At 34.6% G+C, this 14,683-nt stretch overlaps 3 protein-coding genes across 3 annotated transcripts in view; all 3 read right to left on the bottom strand.

The window, feature by feature from the left end:
* Nucleotides 1–14,683, bottom strand: part of LOC142337485 (peroxiredoxin-2-like) — a 538,029-nt gene that overhangs the window by 52,352 nt on the left and 470,994 nt on the right. The gene's annotated exons all lie outside the window — the stretch shown is intronic.
* Nucleotides 1,834–14,683, bottom strand: part of LOC142337483 (COP9 signalosome complex subunit 5-like) — a 235,183-nt gene continuing 222,333 nt past the window's right edge. The window contains exons 2-6 of the mRNA XM_075386737.1: nucleotides 4,388–4,663; nucleotides 3,830–3,959; nucleotides 3,544–3,691; nucleotides 2,979–3,200; nucleotides 1,834–2,277 (exon numbers count right to left, since the gene is read on the bottom strand). Coding sequence (XP_075242852.1) covers nucleotides 1,881–2,277; nucleotides 2,979–3,200; nucleotides 3,544–3,691; nucleotides 3,830–3,959; nucleotides 4,388–4,636 — 1,146 coding nt within the window. The 5' untranslated portion in view covers nucleotides 4,637–4,663 and the 3' untranslated portion in view covers nucleotides 1,834–1,880. The remainder of the gene's footprint in view (nucleotides 2,278–2,978; nucleotides 3,201–3,543; nucleotides 3,692–3,829; nucleotides 3,960–4,387; nucleotides 4,664–14,683) is intronic.
* On the bottom strand, nucleotides 11,172–12,964 carry LOC142338288 (uncharacterized). The gene has a single exon (XM_075387969.1). The coding sequence runs from the start codon at nucleotides 12,914–12,916 to the stop codon at nucleotides 11,426–11,428; it is 1,491 nt and encodes a 496-aa protein (XP_075244084.1). The 5' UTR covers nucleotides 12,917–12,964; the 3' UTR covers nucleotides 11,172–11,425.

Here is a 14,683-nt window from a genome sequence, read left to right as displayed (position 1 = left end):
CTACAGACAGTTTTTGTCACTTTTTCCTCCTTCATAGGACCATTTGACAAAACAATTTTTAACTTGCAACGTTGCTCTCTGCTGTAAACAAGTTTCAATTCGATGTAGTTTAAGTACTTATCTCCGGGCTCTGGTGGAGCAGTAATTTCGAGCAGTTAAAAGGTTGCTAACAAAGAAATCATTTACAAAATGGCAAGAATATTAGATTGAAAAAAAAATTAAGTTGATCCACTCCAACGTTTATATTACAGGGCACGCTGGAAAGTAGGTCTAGGGACCTCGTTGCGCGTCCTTTCCCAGCCTAAAATAACCTTGAATAAATTTTAATTTGATTGTTGGATATATTAAATGCATATATTTTTCGATGTTTGATTGTGATTTATGTCGTGTTTTGATTATCCTTCTTTGTGTATTTGGTTTATAGGCCGGGATAAATTAACACACACTCACTCACTCACTCTCTCTCTCTCTCTCTCTCTCTCTCTCTCGCTCTCTCTCTCTCTCTCACTCTCTCTCTCTCTCTCTCTCTCTCCTCTCCTCTCTCCCCTCTCTCTCCTCTCTCTCTCTCTCTCTCTCTCTCTCTCTCTCTCTCTCTCTCTATCTATCTATCTCTCTCTCTCTCTCTCTCTCTCTCTCTCTCTCTCTCTCTCGCTCTCTCTCTTTGGATAAGATTGAAATGGGAAAGAATTTTGATGAATAGACCCCATTCAATGTAAGCAAAACCCACTTCATTTCGCTGACATTAAAAACAGTCAGAAAGGTTTTTTAGCAGGAATTTTTGTCAACAATTTTGGTCTCCCCAACATTTGAGTTTGAGACAGTCGCAAGTTGTTCCAAGACTTAAAATCACCTCATTACAAAACTGACTTAGCAAACAGCTCAGCTAAGTCAAGGATAACTGAATTGCTCGTCTTTTACGGCCGTAAAAACAACCGGAAGAAATTGTGGTAGCGACGCTAAGTTATCAATCAGGACAACTTTCCACTCTGCAATAGATTCAACGTTTAGTGTACCATAAAAATATTCAAGTCAATACAAACAGTTTTTAATCAAGATGGCATTGTCAAATAATAATAGCAATCAAAATATTGAGTTGAATAAACCGAAAACACTTTGAACAAAAAAATCTCAGCTATTCGCAGTTCTATATTTAACCACGGCTGCTAATTTACCCACGGCCGCCTGCTTCAGTAGCTAAATTCTCAAAGGGGGCCTTCAAATGACGTCATTAGAGGTTATTATATACCTCTAATACAACTAATAAAATTTAAAGTAAAAAAATTAAATAATTTCAGCGCACTTTTCATTTGACATCACGAAGAACGCAAAAGTCAATGGCGTACAAGTCAGTCGAAAAATCAAAACGCTCAAGAAATTTTGCTTAAAAAGACCAACACGTTTACAATAATTGCTTCAAACTTCGTTCCCGAGGAATTATTAACCAACATGAGACCGATAACAGCCTCGATATCGCATCGTGGCAATTAATATAACCGACTAACGTCAAGCGAATTACTCTCGGTTGGCTTCGTCAGTAGCTAGCTAAGTAAAAAATTGTAAGTAACCAATCTATTTATTCAATAAGTGAATTCACAGCATGTTTTATCAACGAAAAAGACTATCGAAGAGATTTCAAGATCTCCATCAAACAACTGACAACATAGGAAAAACTGGAACATTTTCATGTTATTTACAATTTTAAAATTATTAGTGTGTTCTGATTAAGCTACAGGCAGGTGATAAAGCATCAAAGAGCTTTTTAGTAAAACCTTGAGTGAAAATTTTATCAACTGAAAAATTTCATTCTTAAAATGCATTATGAAATGTTATGAAACTGTTCCATTAATTCATGCCTTCAAAAAAATTTTGATGATAAACTTTCAAGTATCTTTATCAGTGCTCTCACTAGCTAGTTTAGAGGTTGCCAAACTAACACCGTCTTTATTCAAGGGCTGGTTGAAAAGGGAGTGTTTGAGCAATTGCAATGTTAACGCATGGACACTTTCAACTGTCATCTTGCTACAATCAGCAGTGTATTTATCAAGTAAATCTTCACGCAAGCCCCCTCCACTGTTGTTTCTACCACTGGAAGTTGGAGGGTAAGCACCGTAGTCTGGCATGGAGATGGGATCAAAAGCTGCACCAGATCCTGAGGTCTGTCTAGAAAGGTCTCCCGTTCCAACAAGACCCCTCGCTAGATCTGATGACTCCAGTTTCTGTGTTAGATCTTTGATTTGTCCAGTGATGTAGCCAGCGTTTACTGTCAGAGTTGACGAGCTAAATATCACAAAAAGGTAGTCCATTTAACTTTCAGTTATTGATAAAATGTATTTTGTAACATGCTCTACTCTTTTCTGCAGACACTTATAACTTCGCTCAGAAAGAAAATCGGTCAAATAAGATTTCAGCCCGCAAAGCAACCGAAAAAATCCACAGATTCTCAACAAACTCTTCGTTTGTACCTACAGACGATAACAGTCACCTGATTAAATTAGTACACTATTTTAGTATTCGTCGAACCCTAGACAGGTATGGCCCTGTTGTGCATTTAGAGATAAACTTTAATATTTGAGTTAAAGACTAGCTGCTGTTAATCCACTTCTTCTTTCGTACCATGCTTCATCTATAGCGGTCATTGACTCACAAGAACTTGATTTAAACGAGGCTTAAAGAGTCCTAGTTGAGTTCAATGGTTTCAATGTTTCTCCTTGAGTTTAATTGATTTTTTGGATCTATTCTGTTTTGCACCCCCCACCCCAGCTTAGTGGGCTTATATTTTTTACGCCCCCAGGCGCACGTGCTACTTTTTACAATGTAACGTGCTATATAACACCATATAATTTGTAACTGGGGGCGTAAAAACACTGGGGGGGGAACAGAACAAATCCGATTATTTTAAATCAATAGTCCTAACCTGCGTCAAAAATTCCTTTTATCATTCTTATGCGGGCCAGTTCTAATAGTTTTAAGCAACATACCTGAGAGTATCGAGCCAATACTTGTTCCAGAGAAGATCCAGCAATCGCTTGTCCAGGGTTGACTTGAAATATGTGACCTCAAGCGAGTAATACTGCTTGCAATGAACACCATAGTCCTCAATTTTATTCAGCGGAATTGTCTGGTACTCAGAAGGGGGCGCATCCGGGGGCTGGTATCCCTTTGGATATGTTCGGAATGCACCCAAACTCACTTTACCAGCACTAAACAGAAACTAAGCACAATCAGTATTTTTGACATCATCTGAATCTGAATTTCGTTTCCGAACGAAACCAAAATTGACACATCATACTAATATAAAAAGAAATCGTACATATATGTCCAAAGAAGCAAGATCCAAGATCTCTTCATAAATTCGACGATTCTTCACAATTTTTTCAAAAATTTGCTGATCAAGTCTTCAATGAGATACCTGAAGTTTACTAAATTACTATAACAATTTGATATTTCAACAAGGTGTATCACGTTTTCATTCAAGGTCTTTTTTAATCAAGAAATTAACCCAAGGATATAATTTATAAGTTCAGGGATGTCAACAAAGCGTACCTGATGGTGCGTGTGGGATCAACAACGATTGCCAGGAACGGATCTGTGTACTGTTGGTTGGACATTTGGGTCTGAACATCTATACCAGATAGCCAGCATCCATAGCCAGGGTGACTATGGTACCAGCCGATCACGTTCTCACACCTACCTGTAAACAAAGCAAAACAACAACAAATCGAAGTGTTGAGAACTTTTGTTAACGTTTCAGTTTTGTTTTGACATTTTAGATGCGTTATCTTTTCAAATGACGACCTAGCTATAATTTGAAAAAGTAAACAGCACTAACCAATTTTCTTGGCCTGTTCGCAGTACTCAGTCATGTACTCGTAGGCAGCTGCGGCAGCATTCACTCTAGTCTCAGTGCCCTCCACTGGAAGAGCGAAGCAGTCCATCACTATCATCGTATCACCATCTACCTGTCAATCAGAAAAAAATTAAGGTTCAAAAACAATGAGACGCCAAGTAATGTCTATGTCTATGCAAAAAAACCCCACTAGATACTTCCCCGCAACAGTTTCCTCGGTTCAATCACACTACAGGAGACGCAATGCGCTATCATAAGGCAGACTTCGAGATCATAGAAGTAATGTCCACCGACTACAATCTCATAATGGCTCACTTTGCTCTAACAAGTTAGACCCTTCATCTAACTTGGGAGCAACTAGTTTGTCAAACAGAAGTGAGAAGATTGCGAAAATAATTTGTGTTTAACGATTACCAATTACGCAATTAGTTGTTACGTCGATGATAACGCCAGTACAATTTTCAACAAATTTTCACCAATCAGTACTAATTCATACAATTAGAGCACAACTCGAACACCATCAGAAGAGTTATATCTAACTTTTCCCAGAAGAGTTCCCATCACTTCAATTGTTCCACCAGACCTCGCATGGATCACCATTTTCAGCAGAGCCAGAGCTGATATTTTGCAAAGTTTGAAGTAGTTGGGATCCTTGGCCCAGGGCTTAGTCTTCAACATGTCTGCTTGCATCACCGCATCGTACTTGAAAATTTGATCAATTGAGCTCACCTGTTCCATTTCATTCTCAAGCTCAAACTGCCGTTGAGCTATCTGTGAGCTACTACTCATGGCAGATAATTTCAAAACAATTTATCTGAAACAATTTATATAATTCTAGTTCCAAATATTAACGCAATTGTGTGCTTCCTTTATATCAATCCAAGTTCGGTCTAAATTTATGTAATAAACAAAAACCTCCGAGAATCCCCAACCGGTTGCCAGAAATAGCTGTGAGTCTTATAGAACTTAAAAATCGAAAAACAGGTGTAAAAAGTGCTAATAATAAATAGGAAAGAAAATTAGTTTTTTTGTACCAGTTGCTCTGTTCTTTCCCTGAATTAAAATATCTGATGTAAGAAATGTTAAAAACAAACTAAAAACCTAGCCCAACATTAACTTCAAATTCTATTGAGAAATCCTCAGTTGACAAGTCGTCCCAAATAAATTGAGCAAGTAATTTATGTCTGGCCAAAAGTTATTCACATTCAAGAACGCAGAAAATGACGTCAGGAACCATTTTCGGTTTTATAGCAGGAATGGGTCAGCAAAAATGCGTTGAAGGTGGCGTAAAAAAGTCAGAACCAAAAATGTTACCGCATAAATGAAAATCACTGAATAATTCCGGAAAGGTATCAAATTGAACTTGACCTAACCCTCAACAAACAACCCTCATTTACAGCAAAAGCCAACAAAAAATCCATCTGCAGAACAACTCAACGCATCTATCGAATCGAACCGTAATAGAAAAAAAATAAAGACTATACTGCTATAAAATGCAAAAATGGAGTGAAAACGTACCTATTGCCTAATGGTGTACTTCTTTAAAAAAAGTTAATAGAGAAAAAAAAAGTGCCCTTTCTGGAAAAAAATGACTACTAGCAGCCGCTACAATTAAACTGCTTATAACTTGGGTCTGAAGGATTTTAATTTCGGATTTTGTTTAAGGATGCAACAACTCAGCGCTCCTAGGGGTTGGAACCTACGACCTCGAGGATATCAGTCTAACATCTTAACCAATAAGCTACAACTGCTTTGATCCTTAACCGCTCAAATCACTTTTATATTAAAAACGAGCAATGAGATCAATTAAAGATTACTAAAAAATGAAAAGTGCACCATGAAAAAGCCACTTGCGAAGTGGAATTTTCTAGAACAAAAGAGCGAACATAACCGACTAACGGCGGAAGAATTGCTCTCGAGCGACTAGAGGGAGCTCTAGTCAACTGCAGCCAGCTAAAGTCGGGGGCGGGGGGTAGCAGCCTGAATGGGACTGAGAAAATCACTAGAAGGCTTCAAATAACCTCATTAGAGGTTAATATACACCACTATTAAGTGAAAAAATGGTACCAGTTTTGACGCACTTACAATTTGAATTTTAGTATTAAATTGCCTCCAATTGAGCTCAGGTGCTTGAAATTCTGAATGAGCGAACTTTAGATCACACAAAATACAGAACTTAAAGGGCGTAAAAGTCATCCGAAAAATTGAAAAAACGGTCAAGCAAAAATTTTGCAAAGACACACATTTACAATAATTGCTTCTCTTCGAGAGCAATTAAAAACGGTCAAGCAAAAATTTTCAAGCAAAAATCAAATCCATATTTCAATTGAAATGAGATAAAAATATAACTGTATTTATTAAAACCTTAGTAAATAAGACAATTTGTAAAACAAGGTCGCTCAGTAATGTGCGATCGCACATAAGGTTCCGACCCCGCCCATCCACAATTTTGGCATAATTGTCTATCAAATGAGGAACAGATGAGAAAACACAAAAAATTCAAGTATTTCTGAAAAAAAAACTGGTGTATGACCGAAAAGATAGCCTCCACAGCAATTAACTCAATGGAGTAAAAAATGATGCATTAGATTGACGACATATGCCGATATTAAGAAAGCGAGCGGAGACGAACGGCAAAATCAAACAACAACAACAAACATTAATTACATCAAAAAATTTCTGTCCGTTTTAAAAAACAAAACTTAATAACAAAGTCAAAATAGCGTCAGATAAAACTGAAAATAAACAAACGAACTTGTAATACACCAGAAAAAAATGGTTATTCACCAGTTCATAATAAAGCTTGGTAACAATTAGATAAAAAAGAACAGAAACTTCAAAGTTAAAAAATTCGCTGAATTTTATTAAAAAAAACAATTAATTTCAAAGTAATGAAAACCATTAGGAATCAACTAAAATATCCCATAGGTTTACAATTACCACTGCTTCTATAGAAGGGAATTAAGAACACTTGGTTTTCAATTTTCTATGCAGTTACAAAAAGAACAACAAATAAACAAACTAAAAATCAATTAAAACTTGCCAGAAAATGCTTTGGAAGCCGTAAAGCCATACTTTGGCCCCCAAAATATGTTCGATTGCAACTTTGTTGAACACCGACAATGTATTATGTGGCCGCTCATTAATGAAAATAAGCAACAATTAGACAAAAAAGAAAAAAAATGCAAAATTATGTAACTTGTTTTTTTTCGAAAAAAAAAATAATTTCCAAAGACATAAAAGCCATTAATTACAAAATGAAAAATTTGAATAGGTTCGTCCATTCTTCCAAAGGAAGCCCTTGAGACCTGCAATTATCCAGAATATGTCTTACTTCTACAAAAAGAACGTCAAATATGACAAAACAAAAATTCGTTTACTTTTATTTGTGAAAAACCCGTGTGGAAGCCAGTAAAGTCATAACAAACTCTCTTAAAACATTAGATTTTGTGACACCAATCCTTTTGACACCTTCCCCTGACAAAGATAATGCCATCTTTAACCTTTAATTAACGAGACCAGGTAACAAACAGACAAAAGGAACAAAATTGCCAAGTTGATTTTTTTTTTTCATTTTGGAAAACAATTGTTTTCAAAGTCATGAAAGCCAATATCTATCTTCTAATATCAGAACATCGGCTTATCTACTCTTCCGAAAAAAAAAATCAAACCGTGTCATTGTACAGGAAATTAAATACGTTTAAAAAGACAGTAAAAATGACAGTTAAAGGCAAAATTAAAAAATTCAATTAATTTCTTCGAGAAAGTACTGTCGAAGCGGTAAAGAACCACAATCTATATCTTTAAGGATTTAAATATTATCAATTGTGAGTTATTTTAAACACGAAAAATGTGATATATGGACGGACAATAACGTGATAATTTGACAAAACTAGAAAACATGAAAAATGGGCAAATACCTGAAAATTAAAAAAAAATTGAAATCTAGTAGTATCAAAGCCAGAACACCATAACTTAAGGCGTAAAACCGCAATAAAGACAACATTTGAATTCAGCAGAAAGAAGGAGCACTCTTTGATTGCTGACACTAAGCTACAAGTTGACCAAATTAAGAGAACAATGGAGGCAAAGTTCAATAAGCCATTTTTTATTTAAAAATCAAATATTTTAAAAGTCAAAAGGACCATAAGCTTTCAAGCAATCTAGATAAATTAATTTCGAGCTAATTAGGAAGCCAATAGGACCCATCACTTGTGAGCTTCAATGGAGTAAAAAATGATGCATTGGATTGACGACATATGCCGATATTAAGAAAGCGAGCGGAGACGAACGGCAAAATCAAACAACAACAACAAACATTAATTACATCAAAAAATTTCTGTCCGTTTTAAAAAACAAAACTTAATAACAAAGTCAAAATAGCGTCAGATAAAACTGAAAATAAACAAACGAACTTGTAATACACCAGAAAAAAATGGTTATTCACCAGTTCATAACAAAGCTTGGTAACAATTAGATAAAAAAGAACAGAAACTTCAAAGTTAAAAAATTCGCTGAATTTTATTAAAAAAAAAACAATTAATTTCAAAGTAATGAAAACCATTAGGAATCAACTAAAATATCCCATAGGTTTACAATTACCACTGCTTCTATAGAAGGGAATTAAGAACACTTGGTTTTCAATTTTCTATGCAGTTACAAAAAGAACAACAAATAGACAACAAACTAAAAATCAATTAAAACTTGCCAGAAAATGCTTTGGAAGCCGTAAAGCCATACTTTGGCCCCCAAAATATGTTCGATTGCAACTTTGTTGAACACCGACAATGTATTATGTGGCCGCTCATTAATGAAAATAAGCAACAATTAGTCAAAAAAGAAAAAAAATGCAAAATTATGTAACTTGTTTTTTTTCGAAAAAAAATTAATTTCCAAAGACATAAAAGCCATTAATTACAAGATGAAAAATTTGAATAGGTTCGTCCATTCTTCCAAAGGAAGCCCTTGAGACCTGCAATTATCCAGAATATGTCTTACTTTTACAAAAAGAACGTCAAATATGACAAAAAACAAAAATTCGTTTACTTTTATTTGTGAAAAACCCGTGTGGAAGCCAGTAAAGTCACAACGAATTCTCTTAAAACATTAGATTTTGTGACACCAATCCTTTTGACACCTTTCCTTGACAAAGATAATGTCATCTTTAACCTTTAATTAACGAGACCAGGTAACAAACAGACAATAAAAGGAACAAAATTGCCAAGTTGAATTTTTTTTTTTCATTTTGGAAAACAATTGTTTTCAAAGTCATGAAAGCCAATATCTATCTTCTAATATCAGAACATCAGCTCATCTACTCTTCCAGAAAAAGCCAATCAAACCGTGTCATTGTACAGGAAATTAAATACGTATAAAAAGACAAAGTAAAAATGACAGTTAAAGGCAAAATTAAAAAAATTTAATTAAATTCTTCGAGAAAGTACTGTCGAAGCGGTAAATAACCACAATCTATATCTTTAAGGATTTAAATATTATCAATTGTGCGTTATTTTAAACACGAAAAATGTGATATATGGACGGACAATAACGTGATAATTTGACAAAACTAGAAAACATGAAAAATGGGCAAATACCTGAAAACTAAAAAGAATTGAAATCTAGTAGTATCAAAGCCAGAACACCATAACTTAAGGCGTAAAACCGCAATAAAGACAACATTTGAATTCAGCAGAAAGAAGGAGCACTCTTTGATTATTGACACTAAGCTACAAGTTGACCAAATTAAGAGAACAATGGAGGCAAAGTTCAATAAGCCATTTTTTAAAAATCAATTATTTTAAAAGTCAAAACGACCATAAGCTTTCAAGCAATCTAGATAAATTAATTTCGAGCTAATTAGGAAGCCAATAGGACCCATCACTTGTGAGCTTTGATTTGAAATCTTCTGTTCTTTAATTAATATAAAAAAGATCGAATTTTTTTTATAAAAAACCGACTGACGACAATCCGAATTACTTTTGGATTGTAACGGTCCAAGATTGGTACAGAACTAGTCCTGCTAATGCTGATTGTCCTTTAGGAAAATTTAATTTTTGGAATGTCATTGATATAGATATTTTGTTAGTTAAAAAATAAAAAAAAAAGCTGCGTTTTTGATAATCAACCAATAAAGTTAGCAAAAAACGGCAAAATTTTATTTACAGAGCACTCTCAACGGAAGTTGAAGTGGAATTAGCCCCCTTTTCAGTCTACAAATATTGTGTTAGTGGTGTTTGCGTGTGCACTTCCTGCAAATTTAATCAAAGTGGACTAAACAAACTTATTTCGAGCTGTTTTTGATAAAAAAAAAGTCTGAATTTTGTGAAATGTTTAGCCGGAATTTATGACAAAAAAAAATCAATGAAAATAGTCGACAATATATTTTGTCTTTAAATGTAAAATCAACAGCATTTTCTTGAAAAATTTTATTAAATTTTATCGAAATTGGCAAAATTAGTCAAAATTTTAGCATTTTCTTGAAAAATTTTATTAAATTTTATCGAAATTGGCAAAATTTTAGTCAAAAATTCCGAAAAAAGGTGAATGCAATCAACGGAATTCACTCTATTTTCTCGAAAGTTTAAACCTCGATATCTCCCTGTCAAAAACGAAAATCATAAAAATCTTTTTAATTCCATATTCTACGCTGGACAAGCTTTCTAATGATACCAGTCTCAACTCTCTACGATGAATATATCGATCGGCCAAAATTGACTGAACAAAAAAACCCAATTGAGTATATAGTTCCTCCCCCCTCAAGAGGGGTCGGAACAATAAAAGTCGCAAGGTGTAAAATAAAAGTGTCTAGAATAATTCCAATCAAGCTGTAAACTTTTGTTCAGCAGTCTCTCCACAACACTTTCTCATCTGCTGCATTTCCTGTTTCAAAAAAACTCGACCGATTACGAAAGCCAATGGACGATGAAACTAGTCTTCTACTTAGATGACGCCATTAAATGTTCAACGCAGCTATCTCTGTTAGAGCCAGAAATCATGCCAGCCAACGCCGCAGAGAGAGAGAGTGAGAGAGAAAAACAGTGATTCTGAGGAGTTCGAACTATCTTTAGAATAGTATGATTTAAGTTGAAATAAAGAATACGTTTATTTTCCAGAAGGAGATACAGCTTCATAATCATAATAAAAAACTGTTGAAAATGTTAACAAAGCTTCAAGTTCAGAGAGAAATGTCTATCTATTTTTCGTAACTTGATTTAGAGCTTTTCTGCAAATGCTGCAACTACTAGGGCTAGATTGCATCACAGAGTTGCCTGACGTACGTGTGTTTAAATCCTGAGACACTGGTCCCTCTCAAGGCCAAAAACACTTTGTTCATTGAAAAATAAATTTAAAACTATCTGGCGAAATGTGAAAATTTTTAAGTTTCTGAAGGCAAGCCCTTTAAGCAGAATAGATATATACCCCCTTTTATTTTGGGTTCACTATTTGATAGATTATTTAATTGCCTGAGACTGTGTTCACCAAAGCACAGAGTCACGTTTCGACAGCAAGAATTTGTCACGCTTTTCAAAATCGTGCCGAACTCAGAGAAAACTCAAATTTCAAAAACTGTTCATCTAATCATATATCCAAATAAGTTATGTAGAAACCAGGATCATCAACAGGTTTAGAGCTATACATGGCCGCTAAATCATCATATGTATTCATACAGTCCACGATAGCCTCGTGTCGTTTAAGATCTTTCGTTACTCGATCGCAGATTGTTATAAAGTTAGATCTGAATTCTGACTGGCCAGCGACACTAAGCAACTCTATAATGACGTCACGTTGTGAGAGAAGCAGTAGATCACAAATTGTCAAAACAAAAGATCGTAGCTCAATGTTCTCGGTTTCATAATTCAAAACACACAGTTCGAACAACGTTTTAACTTGTTCAGCGTTAAAGTTTCTTGAAATCGCAACTTTTAATTTCTGTTCAAATCCATGCCAAATAGTCTCAGAGAGGCCTATTTCTTTTCTCAAAACCTGACACAAAGAATTGAAAATTTCGTCGCCTTTGAACGCAAGAAATGAGCCAGCTATTTCATCATTCGAAGCAATTTCCGATACAGTTGTTGTAATTTGGTTCGCCATATTCGAAAACAATTTAAGTTCGGTTGTCGCATTATCAGAAAAGATCACGGCAATTAAGTGCTGATCAGCGCAAACAGCTTTCAAATTTTTCATCTCACATGATGACATGACATGGTTTAAGGGCTCACACCATGTAAAGAGTTTATCCTTCGAGTGACATACAAATTTGTCAGAACTCAAAACTGCCTTGACTTGAAACGGACAAGTTTTCAACTCCCAACCTGTTTTCAGGTCGTATATTTTCGAATCGCCATTTTCCAAACTCAACGCAAATTTTAACTCTACGTTTATAGCCCCAGCATAAACAATTTTTGGGAGGCTTAAATCTTCAATTTGAGATTTGTAAATTACGCTGTGAATAAATTCCGATTTCTTCACATTTTTCGCGTTGAGATAGTGTATAGTTAAGCATGATTTGTTGCCTTTCATTATAAAACATGCTATCAGATACGGTTTGATATTTCCATCATCAACTTCAAGTTGGCACATTTCCGCCATTTTTAATTGTCCCCGACCTTTCGCAGGAATCGAGAACGTGACGTCTGCCCTTGCCAAGTTGAACAAATCTCCGTCTTCCGTCAGAATTGTGACATCATTTCCGACACTGAATAAAGCTATCAATTTTTGCAGGCTTTTAGCTTTAAAAATTGAAACATTTTCTGCATTAGGAGTTAGCTCTTTTTCCTCGTCCAAGCTCCACGAGACAATTTCGTTTTTATTCAGAATTGCCAGAATTCTCTTATTAAAAGAATCCAATACGAGTTGAGATGTGAAAACCTTCGAGGACTCGAGTCGTAAACATCCCATTTTTTGGACGGCTTCTTCGCCAGCGTGTTTAGATACGCGTTTGTATAGAAAACACAAATTTGAACATGCAACTGTGACGAGGTTGATTGGAGTTATAAGTGATACGAAAATCTGGTGCTTCTCCGCCGCTCTTCCCGGCATGATCAAAGACTCTTCAAAGACTGACTTCATAGTAAATGGGTCGAACCTAACAAACAATCTGAAAAAAATTTAAAAAATTCAGCTTTGTTCGATCAACAAAGTATTACTTGCCTTTTAAAAGCAGTTAATTAACCATTCACATGAATCTGTGGAGCAGATATATAGGACTGGCTCAATGAACTTACACAATGTTTTCAGTTAATAGTTTATGGTATTGATTACTTTGAAAATATGCCTTCGTTGAAAAGGTTTTTTTTGTTTTGGCTATAAGTGTTTTTATTTTTGTCTGTGGTTTTATCCCAGTCTGAATTTTAAAAAGTCCCACGGACTGCCATAGTGTCATAATTGACGCTACTAATTGTTTGAGTTCATTGAAAATAGTTTTTATGACTCTTACACTAATTGCTTTCAAAAAAACATTTTCCTATGAACTCTAACAATTAATAGCATCACTTATGACACTAAAGCAATAATTAGAACTGCTCAATACTCAGACTCCGATAAAACTACAGAACAAAATAACAGCAATTAGTCATCTATTTTTAAAAAAAACTAAAAACATAGTTCCAAAATAAACAATACCATAAACTATTAACTGAAAACATTGTATAGTTCATTTAGACGTCAATAAAAAAACATTGAGAACAAAAAATGGGCGAAACACTATTGACAACAACTAAAATGACAACACTAACACCAATTGAAGGGCAAGACAACAAAAGTGACCTGAAAAATGACAAAAAGTCATCAAGTTTGAGTTCTGACCATTTTTCTTGTCATTTTTGAGGTCAATTTCGTTGTCTTGTCTTGCCCTCTAACCTTAAGTCCTCAGAGGTAGAAAAAGAACAAAAAGTGAAGCTTAGCTAATACTCTGTATTTTGATTATATTTGGATTTTTCTACTTTTATCTCACCTGGGCCAATTTTTGTCAAGTTTGATTGACATACTCAGGTTATATAAGTTCAAACTTTGAAGCCGTTCACGTGTTTTAAATTTCTGGTAGCTAACTACTTCTAACTTTTGCTACAAACAACGTTAAGATTTGGCCCCTCAGTATTGCTTTTCGTTGAATTGCAAACTAACCGCAATAAAAAGAAGTAGCCTTTTTCTGAAAGACATGACCAAAAAATAAAGTTTTTTGTTTTTGAATTTCTTTTCTGTTTAAATTAAAAGTGAACTTTTGGCGATTTGCCAAGTTTTTGTTTGTCGTAGACTTGTCTCAATAAAAACAAGTTTGGTCAGCCTTGAGACTGAGCATAAACCAAATTAGATAAAGATTCCAATTTTTAGCTAATTATACTGAAAGAAAATTTCTTTTAAGTTTAATTATTTTCCAGATTTACGCCTTAAAATTGCAGTTATTCATTTGCATTGGTGTAAGTGTTGTCACTTTCTCGCTTACTGTACCTATGAATTGATTTTTTGTTTCCAAGGACGAAGTAGGAAATGGTTAACGTTTTCAATATATCTTTGAGGCTTTTGCTACTTTGGACGCTATCAGACGCTATTCAAACGCAATTGATTTTCAATATGTTTTTGGTTTGGATCAAACGTTCCATTATTGTCATATTACTTGTCTCTTTTTCGCCTTTTTTTTCTGTTCATTTTTTTTGCATATGTTAAACCATTTTATTAGCTCAATCACTTGATAAGTTCCATAGGAAGACATTAATTTATTATGTTTAATAAATTTATGTTTACTTATTTTAACCATGCTAAACTCGTGATTATCTCACATTTTATTGACTTCTGAACACTTACCAACCTAAATTGAGAATATAAAACTGACCAAAATTA

Source organism: Convolutriloba macropyga, chromosome 4, assembly GCF_964194025.1.
Source record: "Convolutriloba macropyga chromosome 4, txConMacr16.3, whole genome shotgun sequence".
Lineage (NCBI taxonomy): Eukaryota > Metazoa > Xenacoelomorpha > Acoela > Convolutidae > Convolutriloba > Convolutriloba macropyga.
This window is presented reverse-complemented; position numbering and strand designations above follow the sequence as displayed.